General features: G+C 48.9%; 1 protein-coding gene across 3 annotated transcripts; it reads left to right on the plus strand.

The window, feature by feature from the left end:
- Positions 1-492: 492 nt before the first annotated feature.
- Positions 493-18611, plus strand: ATXN2L (ataxin 2 like). 3 transcript variants are annotated; one of them, XM_066626853.1, is made up of 23 exons: positions 494-1542; positions 3594-3630; positions 6778-6834; positions 7316-7387; positions 7664-7814; positions 7928-8052; positions 8173-8264; positions 10008-10208; positions 10541-10716; positions 11007-11111; positions 11216-11413; positions 11800-11889; positions 12775-12839; positions 12943-13217; positions 13312-13381; positions 13578-13724; positions 13844-13913; positions 14026-14222; positions 14326-14455; positions 14554-14675; positions 15643-15852; positions 17762-17942; positions 18165-18611. In XM_066626853.1, the coding sequence occupies exons 1-23, from the start codon at positions 1295-1297 to the stop codon at positions 18212-18214; spliced, it is 3069 nt and encodes a 1022-aa protein (XP_066482950.1). In that variant the 5' UTR covers positions 494-1294; the 3' UTR covers positions 18215-18611. The 3 variants fall into 3 exon arrangements, with proteins under 3 accessions (XP_066482952.1, XP_066482950.1, XP_066482951.1); XM_066626854.1 differs by having other exon boundaries at positions 495-1542; positions 14026-14213; XM_066626855.1 differs by lacking the exon at positions 14554-14675 and having other exon boundaries at positions 493-1542.
- The last annotated feature ends 222 nt before the right edge of the window (positions 18612-18833 follow it).

Below are 18833 nucleotides of genomic sequence, written 5' to 3' on the forward strand. Positions count from 1 at the left end.
CAGCCTTTTTCAAAGGCTCCCTGCCCACTGCAGGCCCCTACTAGGAGTAAGCCCCACTGACTATAATGGGGCTTACTTCTGAGTAGACCTGCCTAGGCTGAGGCTCCAAGGCACTGAGGCAGCCTTCCTTTGGACTCTCAGCCTGACCAGGAGCCCACCAGGAAGGCCACTGGCTCTAGAGGTCACACCGCCCTTGAGGTCACAGAGGCCACGGCTGCCCTGTAAACCGATGGGCACTGAGGCGCCGGGGTCACCCGGGGTCACCCTTCACCCAGCCACATCCGGGATCTCTCGTCTCAGCGCCAAGCTCCGCCCCTGACGCATGCGCACTGGGAGGCGCCGGCTATTCGCTCCGAGACGCGACTCCCCTAGGCAGTGCGCAGGCGCGGAAGAAAGCCCCCTCTGCGTGGTGCGCATGCGCACAAGCCAGGCTTCTGGAACCCGGAGGCAGGCGCCCAGTCTTTTGTTTCCTTTATCCCCGCATGTGCGCTGAGCCTCCAGCGGAGGCCGGCCCAGGAGTCTCCGCCCAGGAACGGCAGCCCGCGCTTCTCGTCTTTGGAGAAGCGGGTCCGCGGAGGAGGAGGAAGAGCCGCCGGTGATCACAAGGGGGGAGCGCGCGCACGGCGGCGGCGGTAACGGACGTGCGCGGCGAGAGGTCGCGCGCCACGCGCAGGCGCAGAGCGAGGCCCCGCCCCCGACAGGGACTCATTGTACGGCCACCGGATTGACTCCTCGTCCACGCGGGGCCGAGGGGAGCCGGGCGCCCCCCCCCCGCGACGGCGGTTGGAGACCGTTGGCCCCCGCTCCTCCCCCTGCGCGAGCCGCCTCAGGGCCCTCAGCGTAGCGTCGCCTCCTGATTGGCTGAGGCGCGCGAGACTTCCAACTTCTTTCCTTCTCCCCTCCCCCTTTCTCTCGCTCCCTCTCCCCCCCGCAAGCGCGAGCTCGACGGCCGGCGACCAATAGGAGCGCGCCTCGCGCCTCGACGTCCAGTTGGGCCCAGGCCTCCGGCGGCCACTTCTCTCTGTGTTTGCTTGGTGCGCGCGCGCGCGGGAGCCGACCTCGCCTCCTCGCGAAGCCCGGCCTGCCGCCCCGGCTCGCTTCCCCTTCCGGGCCACCTGGAGCGCGCGCGGCGGCGGAGCACTGCCGGACTGCCGCGACACTCGCCCTGCCTGACCGCTGCGGCCTCGCCTCGCCTGTCGTCGGCGCGCGCTCGTCGCGCCCCCCAACGGCCCCGCGCGCGTGCTGAGGGGGCCCTCGAGCCCGCGGCGCCCGGCTCCATCCCGCGCCCACCGCCATGTTGAAGCAGCCGCTGCCTCCGCCCTCCCCGCAACCCGGCTCCCCCGGCTCGGGCCCCCCGCCGCCCACCACGCCGACGCCGCCTCCGCCGGCCGCAGCAGTCGCCGCCGCCTCTCGCAAGGCCAACCCGCCCCCCGCCAGCCCCAACGGCAGTCTCAGCCCCGGGGCCGCGGGAGCAGCGCGGGCCGCCGGCGTGGCGCCCCCCGGCAGCGGAGGGGGAGGCCCCCCTGGAGGGAGCGGCACCAGGTGAGGGCCGGCGCTCGGGAGGGGGGGGACGGTGGGTCGCGTGCACGCGCCGCGCGCTCCCGCCGCCCGGGGTTGAGGGAGGACTCGGTGGCCGGAGGGGGTGAGGGGCTGTGATAAGCGGAGTGCCTGGCCGGCCTCCGATTGGACGGCGCGCTGCCCAATCCGCGCCCCTCGCCAGCACTGGGGGTGAAGGGTTGGCAGTGCTGGGACGGAGCAGGCGGGCCGGCCCGCGAGGGCGGAAGAGGGCTGTTCTCTCGCCCCCCTTGCAGAAGGGCCCCCGGCCCCCACCCATGAGCCGCCCACTTGGACCTCTCTCAAGCAGCGCATCACGTGTTCCGAGGGCCTCCCCGACCGTCTGGGTCTTCAGGGGACGCACAGTTCTTCAGGCAAACCAGGAAGTGGTCTAGGCAGCCTCCCTGACCCACAGCGCACCCCTCCTTCCCCCCAGGCACAGCTGGAGCACAGCTCCGGTCACGTGGGCCGCAGGCTGGGCTCACCATGGGCTGTGTCTGGCCACCAGGCTGGGTTTGGGGCATCCCTGGCATAGAAAAGACTAGTTTCAGTTTCCTGCACTGTTCTCATTGTACCTGGTGGGGTTGGTTTTGTAAGTAAGTGCACCTGGGTTTGGATTGCATCAGGCTGTTCTAGATACCTTCTCACTCAGAGTAAGTCTAGTTTCTTTCCTTCCTTCCTTGGGGTTGCAGTTCTGTGAAGTGAGATGGGTTCTCAGTCCTGGCTGAGGCTCTTCTGCAGGCATAGTACTGTGAGAGTTAGCCCAGGATGAACGATTCCTCTTTGAGTTGTTGCTAACCCTGCCTTGTTACACCTATTTTTTGGCAGGGATGGGGCCAATCATGCATAAATGCATCCTGGGAACTGCCAGTTGCCACCTAGTAAAGATAATTTGTTTGGTGGAGTATCAAACTAAGATGTTCTTTTGAGATATTCTGGAACTCAAATGAAAAATTAGCTTCTACTTTTCCATGTTTAAATTGTATGGAGTTAACAGTGCAAATCTTAAGTGCGTCTTCAGAAGTAAGTCTCATTGTGTCTATTGACTTTCACTCTTAGGTAAGATGTATAGGATTTCACTATGAAACTGCAATCCTGAACATCCTTGCTTGAAAGTGAGCTCCAGTGAACATAGCGGAATGTACTTCTGAATAGATTCTGTATAAGGTGGTGCTATAAGGGTAGCAACCATGTTTCCAGTTTTAATAAGCTGAAAATAACTTCTAATCAGACTGGTCTGAGAGAGTGCAAGGTGCTCTGTTTGTGGCTAGGAAAAAGAAAACATTTCAGTGGTATAAGTGGTAGCATCAATTCTGAGAGATTTTCCAGAAGCAGGACAGGAGTTTTGAACTGCATTGGTCAGAAGAGAGCAAGGATTGTGGCTGAGGAATTCAGGAGTCCAGAAATTGATTCAGTAGAGCCTACACTAATTTAGCTCAGTTGCTATTGAACAATTTCCGTTCAAATGATTTTTTTCTTGCTCTTAATGTAGGTTTCTGCCAGCTGAGACTGAAAACTGTTATAGAATCTGAATGAAATTTTTTACCCAAAGCATTATATGAATAATATCTTTATGGATTCTTCTCCAGCATCTTTTTATCCAAAGTATAACTGAGGTGTTGGGATTCTCTGCCAGACTGCCACAAAATGTACTAGATTATATTCATATAAATACGAAATATAAAAAGCAAGGGTAGTATTTTGCCACCTGGGTGGTTAGTATACGCTTCTGCCCCTGTGAAGCTCCTTAAATACTCAGTTTTCATGAAGAAGTTTTTTTGTCCCATGTCCATGTTGTCCCATGTAGAGCAGCACTGGCTTATGGACATTCATTGTTCTAGAAGGCCTCCTTTTATCCTCTCCACAATACAATATTGATTTGCATTTTAATGTGTCATCTTGGATTAGAATGATTAAGCTCATGTTTGTATAACAAGTGGGGAACCGTTACATCCATGGTAGCCTGTTGGTATTGGCACGTGTGTGTGGTAGTGGCATTGCCTTCCTGTGAGTCACCTTTGTACCTTATTCATTTTCAGGAGCCAGAGCACAGGCAAAGGGCCTCCACAGTCTCCTGTAAGTATCTCTGTCTTCCCCTCAACCCCAGCTGGCCATTTTTGCATGTTTTGGCTTTTTACCTTTGTGATTTGCACAGCCATCTTCCCCATTCAGCAGAGGCATCCAAAGTGGCTTACAGCATAATTAAAACATAGAGAACAGTTTGAAAAAATTCAATACTAGATTCCTGAGCCCTGAAGATCCAAGTTGTGTTCTGATTTGAAGATATGCTGTTACTTTTTATGTCCAAACTGCAACATTTGTGTGTAAATATACTAAAAAAACAAAAGTTGGACATCTTCATGTTTGGTTAAATGCACTGCAAATGCATTTGGTTAAATGCACTATTGGTCATACCTCCTTTTTCAAGGACCCAGTGAATCTCGACCTTGCTGTGCTAATAGGATATGCAGGCACTTCCAGATATTAAAAAATTTCATATAGTTTGAATGTTGCTGGGTGCTTTCTTACATGTATTTCTACCCTGGGTTTTCTGTGGATTTGAACAGTATTTTTCAGTTGTCATTTAAATGCAAACAAAGCCACTTCCAATGGTTTAGCAATGGGAAGTCCTTTCTGCTGTGAATTTGCAAGTTTACTGGAACTGTTAGTCATAAAGGGTACCAACTATATTTAGAAATAGAGACTGAAGGTATTACAGCGAAAGAATACCCACAAACGGCAGGATTTATGTCCATTAGAGCAGAGTAATTTGGGTGTTCCACTGCTTCTCTGGCACAGATGTTGTAGTACTGTGTGCCTTTAAGCCAAGGTCCTATCTAGTCCAGCTTCCTGGATCTCAGAGTGGCCCACCACATGCCTCAGGGAGCACTCAACAAGATAACTGTATTTGGTAGCCATTCCCTTGCATCAGAGAGAGGCTACCTTTGAAACCTAGCAGTTACATATAATTTTCATGTCTTCTAACCTGTGAGGAACATATTGTCCATAAATCTGTCCAATTCTCTTTTAAAGACATCTGGCCATTTGCCATCACAACTTCCTGTGCAAGGAGTCCCACAGAGAATTACATGCTGTTTAAGAAATATTTTCTTTTGTCCATTCTAACTTGCCCGCCAATCATTTTTAGTGGATGTGCCTTGGTCCTGGTGCTGAGTGAGAGGAAAAGAAATTCTCTATCCTAGGGATGGCAAACATTTCATACAGTGGACTGAATAGCATTTATGGCACCTGATGAAGATGAGAAGTGATGTCATTTAGCAGGACGTGGCATCATTAACCCATTTTTGTCCAGCCCACAGGTGTACACATTTGGCCTCTGTTGTATATATGCAACTTTGGGCAGAAATGGCTTAAGTGGGTGACGGCCAGAAAGAAGCACTTTGTTTCTCACCTAAGAACTCATTAGCTGCCAATGACAGAAGAGAGAATATGCAAATCTTGATCAAATTTGCAAGATATGGAAAAGCCCAATTGTCAGGCAGGCTACCCTTTCATTAGTGCTGCTTCTGCTGAGGCATTACTTTGCAGCTCAGCGCTGACAGGGCCTCTGCAAAATGACACCTCTGTAGAAGTGTTACTACTGAAAGGGCAGCCTGTGTGATAATTGGGCTCTACCAGCACCTCTGCAACTTCTTCCTTCTTCCTTTCTCATGCTCTTGGTCTGCCCCTACCCTGTACTGTTCCTCACCTTCTGAGATCTACCATCTCTCTTTCCTAGCACCTTGGCAGAAAGCAGCGCTGCTGAAAGGGCAGTTCTGGGAGAGCCCAGTATCACGTGGTCCACCCTTTCAGCAGCACCACTTCTGCTGAGGCATTACTTTGCAGCTCAGCAACTGATAGCAGTGGTGGGAGAGCCCAGTTATCACGTGGGCCAAATAAAGAGCTTCTGTGGGCTACATCTGACCGTTGGGCCTTATTTGACACTTCTACTTTATCCATTCTAATTTCTCAATTTAAGATCCTCTGATCTTGGGATGGATGCGAGGCAACATTCTCTAAGCCAGGGGTGCTCAATAGGTCGATCGCGCTCGACAGGTCGATCGCGAGGGCGAAAATGAGTCGATCGCGGAGCTGCTCCAGCTGTTCCTGCAGTTCCGCGGCTTGGCCAGCAGGTGGCGCCGAAGAGCCGCCTTCTGGGTTCTGAGCTCACCTCCGAGCCTGCGCAGGGGCAGCCTAGAGTGCGACGAGGGTGCGCGCGTGCAGTTGCCGTTTGTCGCTCCGCTCGCACCCCCTCCCCCTCAGCGCCCGGGCTGGACAGGAGAGGCTGGAGCTGCGGCAGCGCTGGCTGCCGGACAAGGGTGGGTGGGTGGAGGGAGAAGAGAGCCTCACCTCCCCGCTGTGCAGCTTTTGTGAGAGGAAGCGCCCCTCTTTCCAACCCACCCCTAGGGTAGAGGGTGGCCTGGGCGCAGCCCTGGGCTGGAAGGTGAGCGGGCGGCGGGGTCCCTGCAGGCGGAGCGTGGGGGGCTGCGGGAGGGCAGCAGGTGGTCCAGGCTGCTCGCCTGCCCGCCCGCTCTGGGAGGCGTGACTGCTGCTGCTGCACCTGCACCTGCTGCTGGACCAGGCGGTCCCTCCCCCCTCCCTCCGCAGCCTGTGGGGAGGGGGCTGCCAGGGCAAGCCCGGCCACCTGCTCCTCTGCCGGTCCTCCTGCAGGCGTGGGGCTCCTGGCACGGGCCAGGCAGGTCGTCCCTGTGGAGGGGGCGAGCCTGTGCAGGGAAGGCGCTCTGCATGTGCTCAGGAGCACTTCCAGCCGGTGGCGTAGCTGGAGGGGGCAGGGCACCCAGTCTGGCGAGGGGAAAAACACTTTGCACATGCTCAGAGGTGGTGGCACAGCTGGAGGGGGGCGGTAGATCTCCAGGCCTTGCTGGGTTTCAAAGTAGCTCTCGAGCCAAAAAAGTGTGAGCACCCCTGCTCTAAGCCCATTTCTTTAGCTATTTCTTTAGACTTTTTTGCTACAGAAGGGAAATTGCTTCTAGCTGTGAATAAAAAATTCCTGTATTTCTTTTCTTACTCTTCTTCTAAGTGAGAATTCAAATGATTTAGCAGCTATATAAGTTTAAGATTGTTATTATTGTTGCATCAAGTGTTCTAGGTTCTTTTAGCTGTATACATAACAAGTGGAAGTATTAGAGTAGTAGTAAAGGCAGGGCATGTTTGCAAGCTTTCTGATGAGCCTTGTCTTTACTTCACTCCTTTTGTCACCAGGTCTTTGAGGGTGTCTATAACAATTCCCGAATGCTGCACTTCCTGACAGCAGTTGTGGTGAGTCTCCTAGAGATAAGAGAAATGAGAGGTTAGCTATGTGGGTGCATGGTTATTCAGTAGAAAGTGGAATTTCTTCCTGTCCAGTGTTAAGGGGGAAGCCTTGTTAGATGAGCATCTTTTAAGCTTTGCCATTTGCAGTACTTCCTGCAGATATTTTCTCCATTGGCTTTATGTAGGTTTGCTTCTGGGCACTTCTAACTACTCATGCCTGATAACTGCAAGCCGTTCAGGGACTTTGCAGATCCCTGTGATGCTCACTGGCAAATTCTGTCGACAGGATGGCATGGTTTAAACAGTGACTGTAGCATTCTCTCACTCACACACAGGTGTGTGTGTGAGTGAGAGAGATCTTTCACTTTTTTTTGATGCTGTAGTAGGTGGAGAAAGCTGCTCTCTGGATGAAGAAGGGGGTGCAGGCTTCAGTTTACATTTTCTAATGCTTCTAAACCCTGTTTTCACCATCTTGTTCCATTTTCAGGGCTCCACATGTGATGTGAAGGTGAAAAATGGAAGCACCTATGAGGGGATTTTTAAAACCCTAAGCTCCAAGGTGAGTGCTTGGCTTGCTGACTGGATTTCCCTGAAGCGCGCACATCTGGCCAGAAAAAGAGAGTTCTTAGTTGGTTTTGTTCTAGAAGGTGTGAAACGCATGCCATAGCACAAAAAATTAAGCACTTGGTGGCTTGAGAAGACAAGAGACCAAGCAGTGGCTAGTCCAGTGAGACGGTGTAACATGGATTTGCTTGTGCTTTCAGTTTCCTCCAGATGTGTGGGGTGTGTGTGGATATGCATACGTTGTATGTATTAATGGGGATTACTTTTGCAGTTTGAGCTGGCTGTGGATGCTGTGCACAAGAAGGTGCCTGACCAGTCATTAGGTCCCAGGAGAGAGGATATTGTGGACACAATGGTATTCAAGCCTGGTGATGTCATGCTGGTGCATTTTCGCAATGTTGACTTCAACTATGCCACCAAAGGTATTCAGTCTCAGTATAATAGCCTTGAGGCTTTATAGTATGGTTTGGACTGGGGAATAGAGAAGAGCTTGGAATCTCTCCTCCCTGATCTTCCCCTTTGGTCTGTATTTTAGATAAGTTTACGGATTCTGCCATTGCTATGAATTCCAAGGTGAATGGGGAGCACAAGGAAAAGGTGCTACAACGCTGGGAAGGGGGAGACAGCAACAGTGATGATTATGACTTGGAATCTGACATGGTGAGTCCTGGTTGGATTGAGGTAGCAAAAGAGGATTGTTTGGGGCTGGTGTTTTGCTAAAGCTGTTCTTGGGTCCAGCATCACAGGATGCCTAAAATATTGCTGTGTCTGTCATTGCAGTCTAATGGTTGGGACCCCAATGAGATGTTCAAGTTCAATGAAGAAAACTATGGTGTGAAGACCACCTACGACAGCAGTCTCTCCTCTTACACGTCAGTTACAATTTCAGTTGTTTTGTGTCTTTGGAGGTATAAGAAGGGAATGAAAGAGCCTTGCTTTGGAGAATTGATGCAACTAGAATATCTGTCAGAAACAATGAAAGATGCTTTCATTGTTAGTGTAAAATTGCCAGAGATACTTAGCTTAAATTCAAAAATTTTTTATATGTGTGTGTGCGTACACAAAAGCATAGTATTCGTCTTCCTAAGAAGTTCTCCTTCTGCAGAATCTGGCCTTATCTATAGCTGCAGTACCAGAGTACAAAAGGTGCTAGGATTGCACATGGGATGAACTCATTTGGGATATCTTCACTTGACCAAATTTGTCCCTACTTCAGCCAAGATCATTGTGTAGATCATAGAGAGTGTTGTTTGGTATCCAAGTCTCACCAGGCTCTGCACTGCCCTGTACAGAAGTACCTAGCTCAGCTGTTCCCAAACTCTGGGTCTATGGCCTACCAGTGGATCATTACCCAATTTTTTGGTGGTTTGTGAAACTGACAGGGTAAATTAGGCTATGTGTATTGGAGGTTAAATGATCTGCTACTTGGGGGGGGGGGAGCAGTCCTGCCCAATCACCATTATAGCCACAGAGGCTTAAACAGCTGGTAAAGTGAAACTCATTTAGGTGGCTCTGATGCTAAATAATTTTGGAACCACTGGCCTGGCTTCCTTTCATGTTGCCTAGGCTGCACTGGTTCATGGTATCGGAGCAATTAAATGGACAATCAATGATCTCTTTGTTTGTCATTAGCTTATATTTTTTCTTACTGCTGTTTGCTTTGTTTTATATTGTCTGTTTTTATTGACTTTTTATTGTTTAATCTGTATTTAGCACATTTTGTATTTTATCTATTTGTTGTTAGCTACCTTGAGTGCTCTTCTGGGAGAAAGGTGGATTACAAATCAAATAAATAATAATAAATAAGTACTTTTTTTCTGTTAGAGAACTTGTTATAAACCACATGAGACTTTCACCTTGTATACTCATGAAGTGTGATATCTTGTTTAGAGGCAGGGGAGAAACCTTCCATCATTGAGCTTTAATATGAAGGAAGTCTATAAAGTCGATAACCTTTCCTGATTGCACAGCTGTGCCAGTAAAGCTGTAACTATCTTTCAAGCTTGTAGCACTTGTTACATAGGTATGCTGTACGTACCAATTAATGGAGAAAACATTTTATTTCTTTGCATTAATTTCTGCGTGCATGGTTCTGGGTAGTGGAAGGTCAAATCCTGGTTGGAGTTAAACCAGAACTTAAGGTTCACATACCCTTAATTACCCAGATATACTAATTACCCAGAAATATTTCTAAATATTCATCTATTTTTGCATCCTATTTTTCAAAATCACAAAGCAGCTTACAAAAAGTGATACATTAAAGTTCAGAACAACTTACAATGCTGTGTATAGGGTAAAAAAAACAGAAAATAGATTAAAACCAATTTGAAACTCTGCATTGGCACTAAAAGGTTTTGAGACTAATCTAATTTGCAATTGAAGTTGGACAGAAAGGAAGGCAGTCAAGCTACACCACTAATGTGGGGGTGCTACTAAGAAAACCGTGTCTCTAGTATTCATCAGTCAGATTTCTGCTGGTGGCAGACCAGAAAGCAGGGCCTTCATCCTGATGTTTCTGTTCCTAGTGAGACAATAGATCTGACAGTAGATCTGTGGGTTCGGTAGCATGTGCTGGATGTGCCTTTTCATGCCTCTTTTCTCTCTGTACATGGCAGGGTGCCTCTTGAAAAAGATAATTCCGAGGAGTTCCGGCAGCGGGAGGCCAGGGCTGCCCAACTAGCACGGGAGATAGAGTCAAGCCCACAGTACCGATTGCGTATTGCTATGGAGAATGACGATGGGCGCACAGAAGAGGAGAAACACAGCTCTGTGCAAAGACAAGTCTCGGGGAGGGACAGCCCCAGTCTGGCATCCAGGTGAGGTGGTGACTCTGACCCTGGTGGAAAGGGTGGCAGTGACAGGCTGGCTTGGATGCAGTAACAGAATGCCTTCACTGATGTAGAACAGACAGTTTCCAGCTTTCTGGTTCACATTGCATCTTTTGGGAAGAAAAACAATTCCAGGTTCTGTTTCAAAAAGTTGGTGCTTAGAAACATAGTGATGGCTATTTGTCTGGGGCGTACTATCCTCTGTATGTTCAAGATTGACTGAAACCCCTTGTCTGTTTTCCCTCCTTGCTATGCTCGGGGTCAGAGTTCAAAAAACCGCTCTCCCATGATAACTTGCAGATATGTTGTCTGCTTTGCAGAGAGGGCAAATATGTACCACTTCCCCAACGTGTCAGAGAAGGTTCGCGAGGAGGTGTTCGCTGCAGTGGCTCCCGTGGTGGGAGGCCGGGCATGGGTTCCTTACCGCCCCGCGGAAGTCCACATCATCCAGATAGCAACACCGGCTCCATTCCAGAGCAGCGAGGCATCAATGGAGGTGAGCTGGACATCTTGGAAATGATGAGGTTTGGTGGAGTTGATGTGGTCATCCTCAGTCAGACAAAACAAGCTACCTACAGTGGCTGTGGAGTTTCCTCTTAGGGAGATGTTCAAGAAAAGCATTTTGATTGGATAGCTTTTCATTTTTCCCTACAGCTTTCCCTTTGAGGTTTCTGTCCTGGCTGTGGTGCGTGACATCTCTGCCACTTGCTACCTCAGGAAAGCTGTGTATGGCAAAGGGTTATTTGTGCCTGCCATTTACTATCTGTTTCTCTTGTTGCCTATTAGGTCCATCCAGAATGTCTCCAAAGTCTCAGCGACCCCTTCGAGTGACCAAGAGCATGTCTTCCCCCTCCAGTCGCCCCATGGAAGTCTCTGCTGCATCTTCTACAGGTAGAGCAGGCAGAGTGTGGCTGAGTCATTTTCTGAAGGCTGTAGTAAAATTTTGTGCCCTCGGGGTGCTGTTTCTATCTAAAATCTTTGCTTCTTCTATACAGTGGGCCGCCTCTATGCTCCACGCTCTCCTAAGTCTGCTTCAGCTGTGCCAGTCTCCTCCCAGGATCCTCCAGTGGGATCATCTGTCCCTGCGGCTCCTGTATCTCCCTCTGAATCGAGGCCTACTACAGAGTCTAGTGCTTCCCCAACCCCGCCTTCACCTAAGGTCCCAGGGTCTGCCCCTGTAGCTGTTGTTGAGGGTAAGGACAGGCTGGAGAAGCAAGTCTAATCTGCTACCAGTTAGGCAGTACAGATAGGCTGCAAGGAATAAAATTCCTCCCCTTTATTGTCCTCTTCTGGGGAACTGAGGGGTTTCTTATTCCCAGCCACTCCCCATTTAAGCATTTCCCTCATTCAAATATATTAGGTTTATTTAGCTTGAAGAATTTACACTGAGTGTAGATGAAGTCAGATTCCTTCTCAGTATGTAAAAAATTTGGTGGGAGTGAGGATGGGATGAGGCCACATACTCCATGTCCATTTTTGTTCTCTGGAAGCAGTCTCTCTGTGTGCCTCATTCCTTGTGAGGCATCAAGGAGTGTGTGCACTTAGTGGCTTTTTTCCCCTCTCTCTTCTCTCCACCCAGTTAAAGATGTGCCTAGCTCTGCCACCAAAGAACCCAGCAGAACCTTGGAGGTGATGGCACCCTCAGACTTGGTCAATAAGGCCAACAAAGGTTTGTGCCTTCTCCCTGCTTGTTTTTCTTAAAATATTAAAGCCCTGTTTCTTTGCTTTTTGAGAAGAATGTTGGGGATTCTGTGCACTCTCGTGTGTATGTGATTACATGCTCTCTCATTTTGAGCAGATAATGTCTTACTGAGTTTCCTTTGCAGCGCTTATCCTTTTCTAGTCTCATGTACTCCACTTTTTTCTTTCCTGTACTGTCTTTTTTTACCTGTTACTATTTTGAACAAAGTGATTTTAGTTTTTTTTGTTACAGTAGGTGGTAGAGTCAACAAACTCCAGCCAGTTTTCCTAACTCCCACCAATAACACTACCCCCTCACATCATGCCCTCAATATAGGGAGGAAGGAAATATCTTACATTGTCTTGCTGCTTGTTTGACTTTAAAACATTTTCTTCTTCCGAGTGGGTTATGTGTGCCTGTTTCTAATGAGATCAGTACACGCTGTTTAGAGTTTAAAATAAACTATGAAAACCAAATCAGATTGTATTTTGTTGTATTTTAAAAAATACGAAGAGTCGGTTTTATTGGAATATCATCTTAATATTTTCATGTTGTGGAACTATACCTCTTCCATAATACCTCTTCCAAGGTTTCTTGCTTGTTCGTATGGGTTCAATTTTTCCAGCCCATGCTAAATGGTTTCCAGCTTTCTAGGGGATCCTTATCAACTTTCAGTCCATGCCATAAATTAAAAGAATGTGTTCGTTTACACATTGGTAATTACTGCCACAATACCAAATTTTAATAAGGGTTAAAAAAAATTCTGAGAGCATTTATGTAGCAGAGCTTGATCTCTGGCAAATATTTTCAAGATGTTGGGGCTTTTAATGCCTTTTCTTATACAGTTGTCCCGACATTCTTACTCTACTGTAGGACTCCAAAATGAGCAGAAGAGGAATCAGCTGGAGGAACTGCGCAAATTTGGAGCTCAGTTCAAGGTGAGGGTATTTCTCTCTTCACATACTGACTTGGACACCTCGTGTGGGAAGGCAATGTCGATTTCTGACCATAGTTGCTTACCCCATGTCTGTTTCCTCCAAGTTGCAGCCCAGCTCCTCCCCAGAAGCAACACTGGACCCTTTCCGGCCCAAAGAGGTTCTTGAAGGAAAAGTGAAGGACAAGCCCCCAGAGACATTGGTAGGAACAGGAGGTACATGTGAAGTGCCTGATGAATCCCTCAAGCCCAACCCAGAAGTGTCAGAGGGCAGCAGCAAGGAGGAGAAGGGGCCCTGTGAAGGCATGGAACGTCAGACCCAGACAGCCAGCCCTCTGGACAAAGGCGATGCAGATGACAAGGAGGACGGTCCTGTTTCGGAGTAAGTCTGTGGCAGACATATCATCAGATGCAGTGTTGCTGCATTGTTTTCCTGTAGATTCCTTATCTCATTTCTACTGTACCTCTTTCTCTAGACAGGTGAAGAAGTCGACACTCAACCCTAATGCAAAGGAATTCAATCCCTCAAAGACTCTTCTATCTGTGGTGAGTAATTGGAGGGGAAGACACTAGTTCTGGAACAGGCTTGTGTGGCTGTGTGTTCACCAGCTATATTGAGCCACAATTCCCTTAAATAGCTCAGTATCTGATCAGTACAACACTCCCTGTTAATCTTAATTCTTGTTTTTTGCATAGTTGTTCTTTTAATTGCCAATGTTTTAATTTTTTTATGTCAATGCAGAATAAGTCAACAAGTACACCCACGTCTCCAGGACCACGCACCCACTCTACACCCTCCATCCCAGTGATCACACCAGGGCAAAGTGGCATGTACAGTCCACAGTACATCTCCTACATCCCTCAAATCCATATGAGTCCAGCTGTGCAGGTGTGTGGTTGGTTTTGCATTTGGACAGAAGGTTGGCCTAGATAATCTTTGGTTCTGTCTAAGTTATGATCACTAAGGAGCAACTATGGAGCTAATAGGCTTTCCTCTATCTCCTGCAGGCACCTCAGATGTACCCGTACCCTGTTTCCAACTCAGTGCCTGGACAACCAGGCAAATATCGAGCCAAAGGTAAGTGGATGTTTGTGAGAGGGTTGCTATGAAAGTTATGGGAAAACACTGGCTCTGCCTGGTGGGCATGGGAGTGAACTGGGTTTCCTACCTGGACTTTCTCTGTATACAGGCTCCCTGCCCCCACAGCGTTCAGATCAGCACCAGCCAACATCAGCACCTCCTATTATGCAGGCGGCGGCAGCTGCAGGGCCCCCTCTGGTGGCTGCCACTCCATACTCCTCATATATTTCCTACAATCCCCAGCAGTTTACAGGGCAGCCAACCATGATGCAGCCCATGGCGCACTACCCCTCACAGGTGAGTATGGTATGTATGTGCTTTGTTGAAAACGGGTTCTGGTTTTCGGTCTCTTCTTGTGTGCTGGCCTATGTGTGTGTGTCCATGCTATAACGCATGTTCTTTCTTCCAGCCCGTCTTTGCTCCCATGCTGCAAAGCAACCCACGTATGATGACGTCTGGCAGCCACCCCCAGGCCATCGTCTCATCATCCACTCCCCAGTATCCCCCAGCAGAGCAGCCGACACCCCAGACTCTCTATGGTGAGTTTGCACTTCACCTGAAGGCACACTTGCTCTGCGCTTTCCTTCTCTCTCCCCCTTTTGCATAATTGACTGCTGCTTGCTACTTCTCTCCTCAGCCACAGTGCATCAGTCGTATCCCCACCATGCCACACAGCTGCATCCGCATCAGCCTCAACCAGCTACCACACCCACGGGCAACCAACAGCAAGCGCAACATGCCGCCCCCAGCCCTGTGCAGGTACCAGGAAAGGGGGGGGCACACAGGATGTCAGTTACTAGTATGGGAGGCACTTCTAATTGCTTGTCTTGCTCTTGCGCCATGCACAGTTTGATTTTGTGTTTGGGATTGGCCCTGGTGTTTGGTGTGTCCCTTCAAGTTCTGGTCTGAATATCCAACATTGCTTTGGAGGTGGTGAGCCCTCCAGCATTAGGTGTGGTAGTGTTGCCTTCTGTCTCTACCAGCAATTAGAGCTGCTGTCTGGAATGATAAGGCTTTTATATCATCTCCTTGGGTTTCAGGTTTCCCTCTTTTTCAGTATGGCAAGAGGGGACTTTTTAGCAACTTCAAAGTAGGGTTTTGGTGCAGGAGCTGGATTCAGCAAAGGTACTTGCATGTTATGGGGGAGGGATTCAAACACTGAAGAATGGACATAACTACTCTGTGACTTTACCAAACAGTCAAGGCCATTGGTTTTCTTATTGTGGCCTTCCAGCTACAGCAGTTAATCAACATTGAGGTTTTTTTTTTCCTGTTCCTAGTGTTTGGATTTGCAATCTGGTCTAGCATTACAGTGGTGGATCAGCTATGGGAAGGATGAACAAACACAAAATCTTTTCTCCAGACTTACTAGGTTTTTGATGATGGGGAAAAGGAAAGAGAACAGCAAGTTGCTTTAGGGAGAAGAGGGAGAGTGCCCAGTTTTTCCTTGTTTTACACTTGCAAGCATGGGAAGTCCTGTGGAGGGCTCACCAGACCTCCCAGGTCTGCAGCGCTGGCTGGAAGTAAATAGAAAACTCCTGGAGATCATGTTGCTGCCTTCCCCCCTCCGTCCCTTAAAGGGGCATTGGCCACTCATGACCACCAGTTTGGGAACCACTGGCCTAGCCTTTTGTGCCATGATAGTAGCAGAGAAGAGAGAGGAAAAGTGAGTATGATACCAGGCTTCGGTGGCTAAACTATTTGATCCTTATGCCATCTACCACAGCACCAGGCTGGACAACCACCTCATTTGGCCAGTGCCCAGCAGCAGCAGAACCTATACCACACAGCCACACTGACAGCTACGCCGCCTTCCATAACGCCAGGGCCCAGTGCTCAGTCTCCGCAGAGCAGCTTTCCCCAGCCGGCTGTCTACGCCATCCATGCCCATCAGCAGCTACAGCACGGCTACACCAACATGGCCCATGTTACCCAGGTGAGTTTGTTTGTGTCTGGAAAGAGGAAGCTATAGTCTTGGTCAGATCTAGTCTCCAAAGGAATGAACCACTGCAATTGTGGACCTGGCTCTGGTGCTGTCTGGTAGCACAGGACCACAAAATGTCAACCCTCCTTCCTGAAAAAGGCACTTCTGATTTTTGTGGAAAACTGGAAGTGCTGTTTTTCTGCATTCAGAAGGCCTTCTAGGGGCAGGCAGCCTCCCCTTCTGACGCCTCAAAAATGAACCTGAAAAAGAGAAAATGGCAGCGGGGGAAGGGTTGGGGTGGTGCCTGCCTGCAGGGTGCCACTCAAGGCATTTGCCCCCTCTGACCCCTCCAGGTATGCCAATGGCATCTCAGTTTGACAAATTGAGGAGTGGGTATACCCAACGAGATCCTTGTTTGAAAGACTCTTTTCGGTTGGCATGATCTTGTAAAGTTCAAGAAGTGTTTGACATTTAGAAAATGCAGCCTACAATGTATAGATGGAAATGTAATGCATGAGAAAACTCTTTAATCTACCTTTTTGCATACCTGAGCTAAGAAGTCATTTTGTTGTAATTGAACTGGCCAGCGTTGTAAGGACCCCCAGTGTTGTGTAGACCATAAAGCAGAATTTCTGCCCAGTACTCTGGAGGTTTAGAATTTGGGAAACCAAAAGTTCAACTTCTATAGCTGGAATAAATAGTTTACATGTGCATTTTTATAATTCATATGGTTTGTTTAAAGGGTGTAAATTAGCTTTTTTTGTGTGTGCAAGCACATGTGCTCACAAAATATTTAATGGCATGGAAAAGCCAGGACTCCTCCAACAAATTTAGAGGTAGCAGAAACGAAGCCTGTCCTGATTGCAGCAGTAGTGCACTTTGTTCTTTCCCCAAGTGCCACAGTTACTACAGTCCTGGTGTCTGGAAACATACTAGTCCAAAGCTGGACTGACACTTGAAGTAGAATCCAAATTCTTCATTGCCCCTCCCCTTTCTAAAGCATGTGCCTCTTTTCCCCCTCCACTGCTCACTGCTGTTTCAAACAGGTAAGTGCAGGAAGATTGCTGTGGGATTTTCTCTTCTGCTCCTAGCACCCTCTTGCTCAGCTGGGCAGTGGAGGGAGGAAGTAGTGACTGTAAGGTGGTGGGTGTGATCCTGTTAGGAATGCTTTAGGAGAGTGATCAGAGCAGGACTGTAGTCTCCACCAGCTATGCCACTGCCACAACAGCAGCAGAGTAGGATCAATTGCTAGTGGTCCTTATTGCCCTGATCCACTCAAAGTAGCCACTTCAGCCAGCCTTATGGCAGTGAAGGTCATATATGACTTTTTTGCGTTTCCTCCAGAAATCTTCGAACATGTACCCGTGTGATGCTCTACTTTATTAAAAGCTTAAGAATGTAGCCTTAAAAAAATGCCCAAACCTTGAAAGCTCAGACTGCCCTGGAACTGCGGCAGCTGGTACTGAACCCTGAATTGAATTGTGCTCAGTGGAGCAATATGGTTACTTGTAGAGGCTTGGAAACAATGATTGTCAACACATAACATTGATACTTGGTTTCCAGTTCTAGTCTATCATCCTATGTGCTTTAACTTCCCACTTGTCCTGCTCTTAGTAATCTCAATTTTGAAATTGGCACATTTTACATTGTTTGGCAAATATTATGTAGTCATTAGTGAGGACTAGTATACTATGTTTATCAGGTGTTTTTTGAAGAAGATAGTCTCAAAGTTCTAATGAAGTTCAGATAAGATTTCTGCTCCTTCAGTTGAATAAGTTGCCGAATTCTATTTTGCCACGCTGTGAAGATTTGGGACCCTTTCTTTGCCTACCGTTTCAGCTCACAAGGTACCACGTTAACCCTCTGTATGTAAAAATGTTGCTTTGCTCTTGAGCTGAAATCCCTTTTATCATCTCCATAGGCCCACGTGCAGACTGGAATTGCAGCTGCCCCACCACCTCACCCCGGAGCTCCACAGGTCATGCTGCTGCACCCCCCACAGACCCATGGTGGACCTCCCCAAGGAGGTGTGCCCCAGAGTGGTGTACCCACCCTTTCAGCCTCCACGCCTTCCCCCTACACTTATATAGGGCACCACCAAGGTGAGTCAAAGCAGGGAGTTGAAGAATAGAAAGTGGGGGGCCTGATGGGCTAGGCTCATTGCCTGGAGGGAATGTTAAGGAACATGGGTATTGTAGTTGGGCATAGGTGGGGAGATGCATGGCTCACTGGGCTGCGTCCCCTGTGAGATGTGGGTAGGTTTGGTAAGTTCTGGAATGTGTCTGTGCCTTCATATTCCTCACTACCTCTTTCTTTCTTTTCAGTTCAGTCTCATCCCTCCCAACAACTTCCATTCCACCCCCCTGGGAACTGATATCCACGCTTCTCCCTGTGACCTGAGACCCCAGCCAGCCTTGGCTCTGTTGCTGACCCCACGCCTGGGCCTGCCCTCATGCCCATGGCAGAGGCCCCTGGAGGGGTGCAATCTGGCCCGGTCCGGACCCCCCTCGCCAAGCACCTTCCTTTCCGTTGGTTTAGTGAAGCCCGCATGGGGCAGTCAGCCAGCGGGACGGAGCAGGGCCCCTTCCCCTTGCCTGGAGAAGGGCAGGGTTTCTTTTCTGTTATTTATGACTCCATTCGGGCTCTTAGAGCAAATGCCACTTCCCAGATTAACTTGACAAGGACATGACCAGATGGACAAACCTTGACTTTTTATTAAGTAAAAATATTTAAAAAGTTAAAAAAAACCAATAAAATTTTAAACTAACTAATGTTGGACTTGGGGTGACTGTGTATGGGGAGGACAGATTTCTAACCAGGAATTTGTTTTGTGGTTCTTCAAAGTTGGAGGGCAGGGATGGATGGGTTGAGTGCCCCCAGAACATCACCCATTAAGACTTGAGGAACTGTTTCAGAGGACAGACTGACAAACTGAGACTACTTTGATGCATCTAGTTCAGAGACTTCATCCCCCCTGCCCTGGAAATGGCTAA

Source organism: Tiliqua scincoides, chromosome 5 (genome assembly GCF_035046505.1).
Source record: "Tiliqua scincoides isolate rTilSci1 chromosome 5, rTilSci1.hap2, whole genome shotgun sequence".
Lineage (NCBI taxonomy): Eukaryota > Metazoa > Chordata > Lepidosauria > Squamata > Scincidae > Tiliqua > Tiliqua scincoides.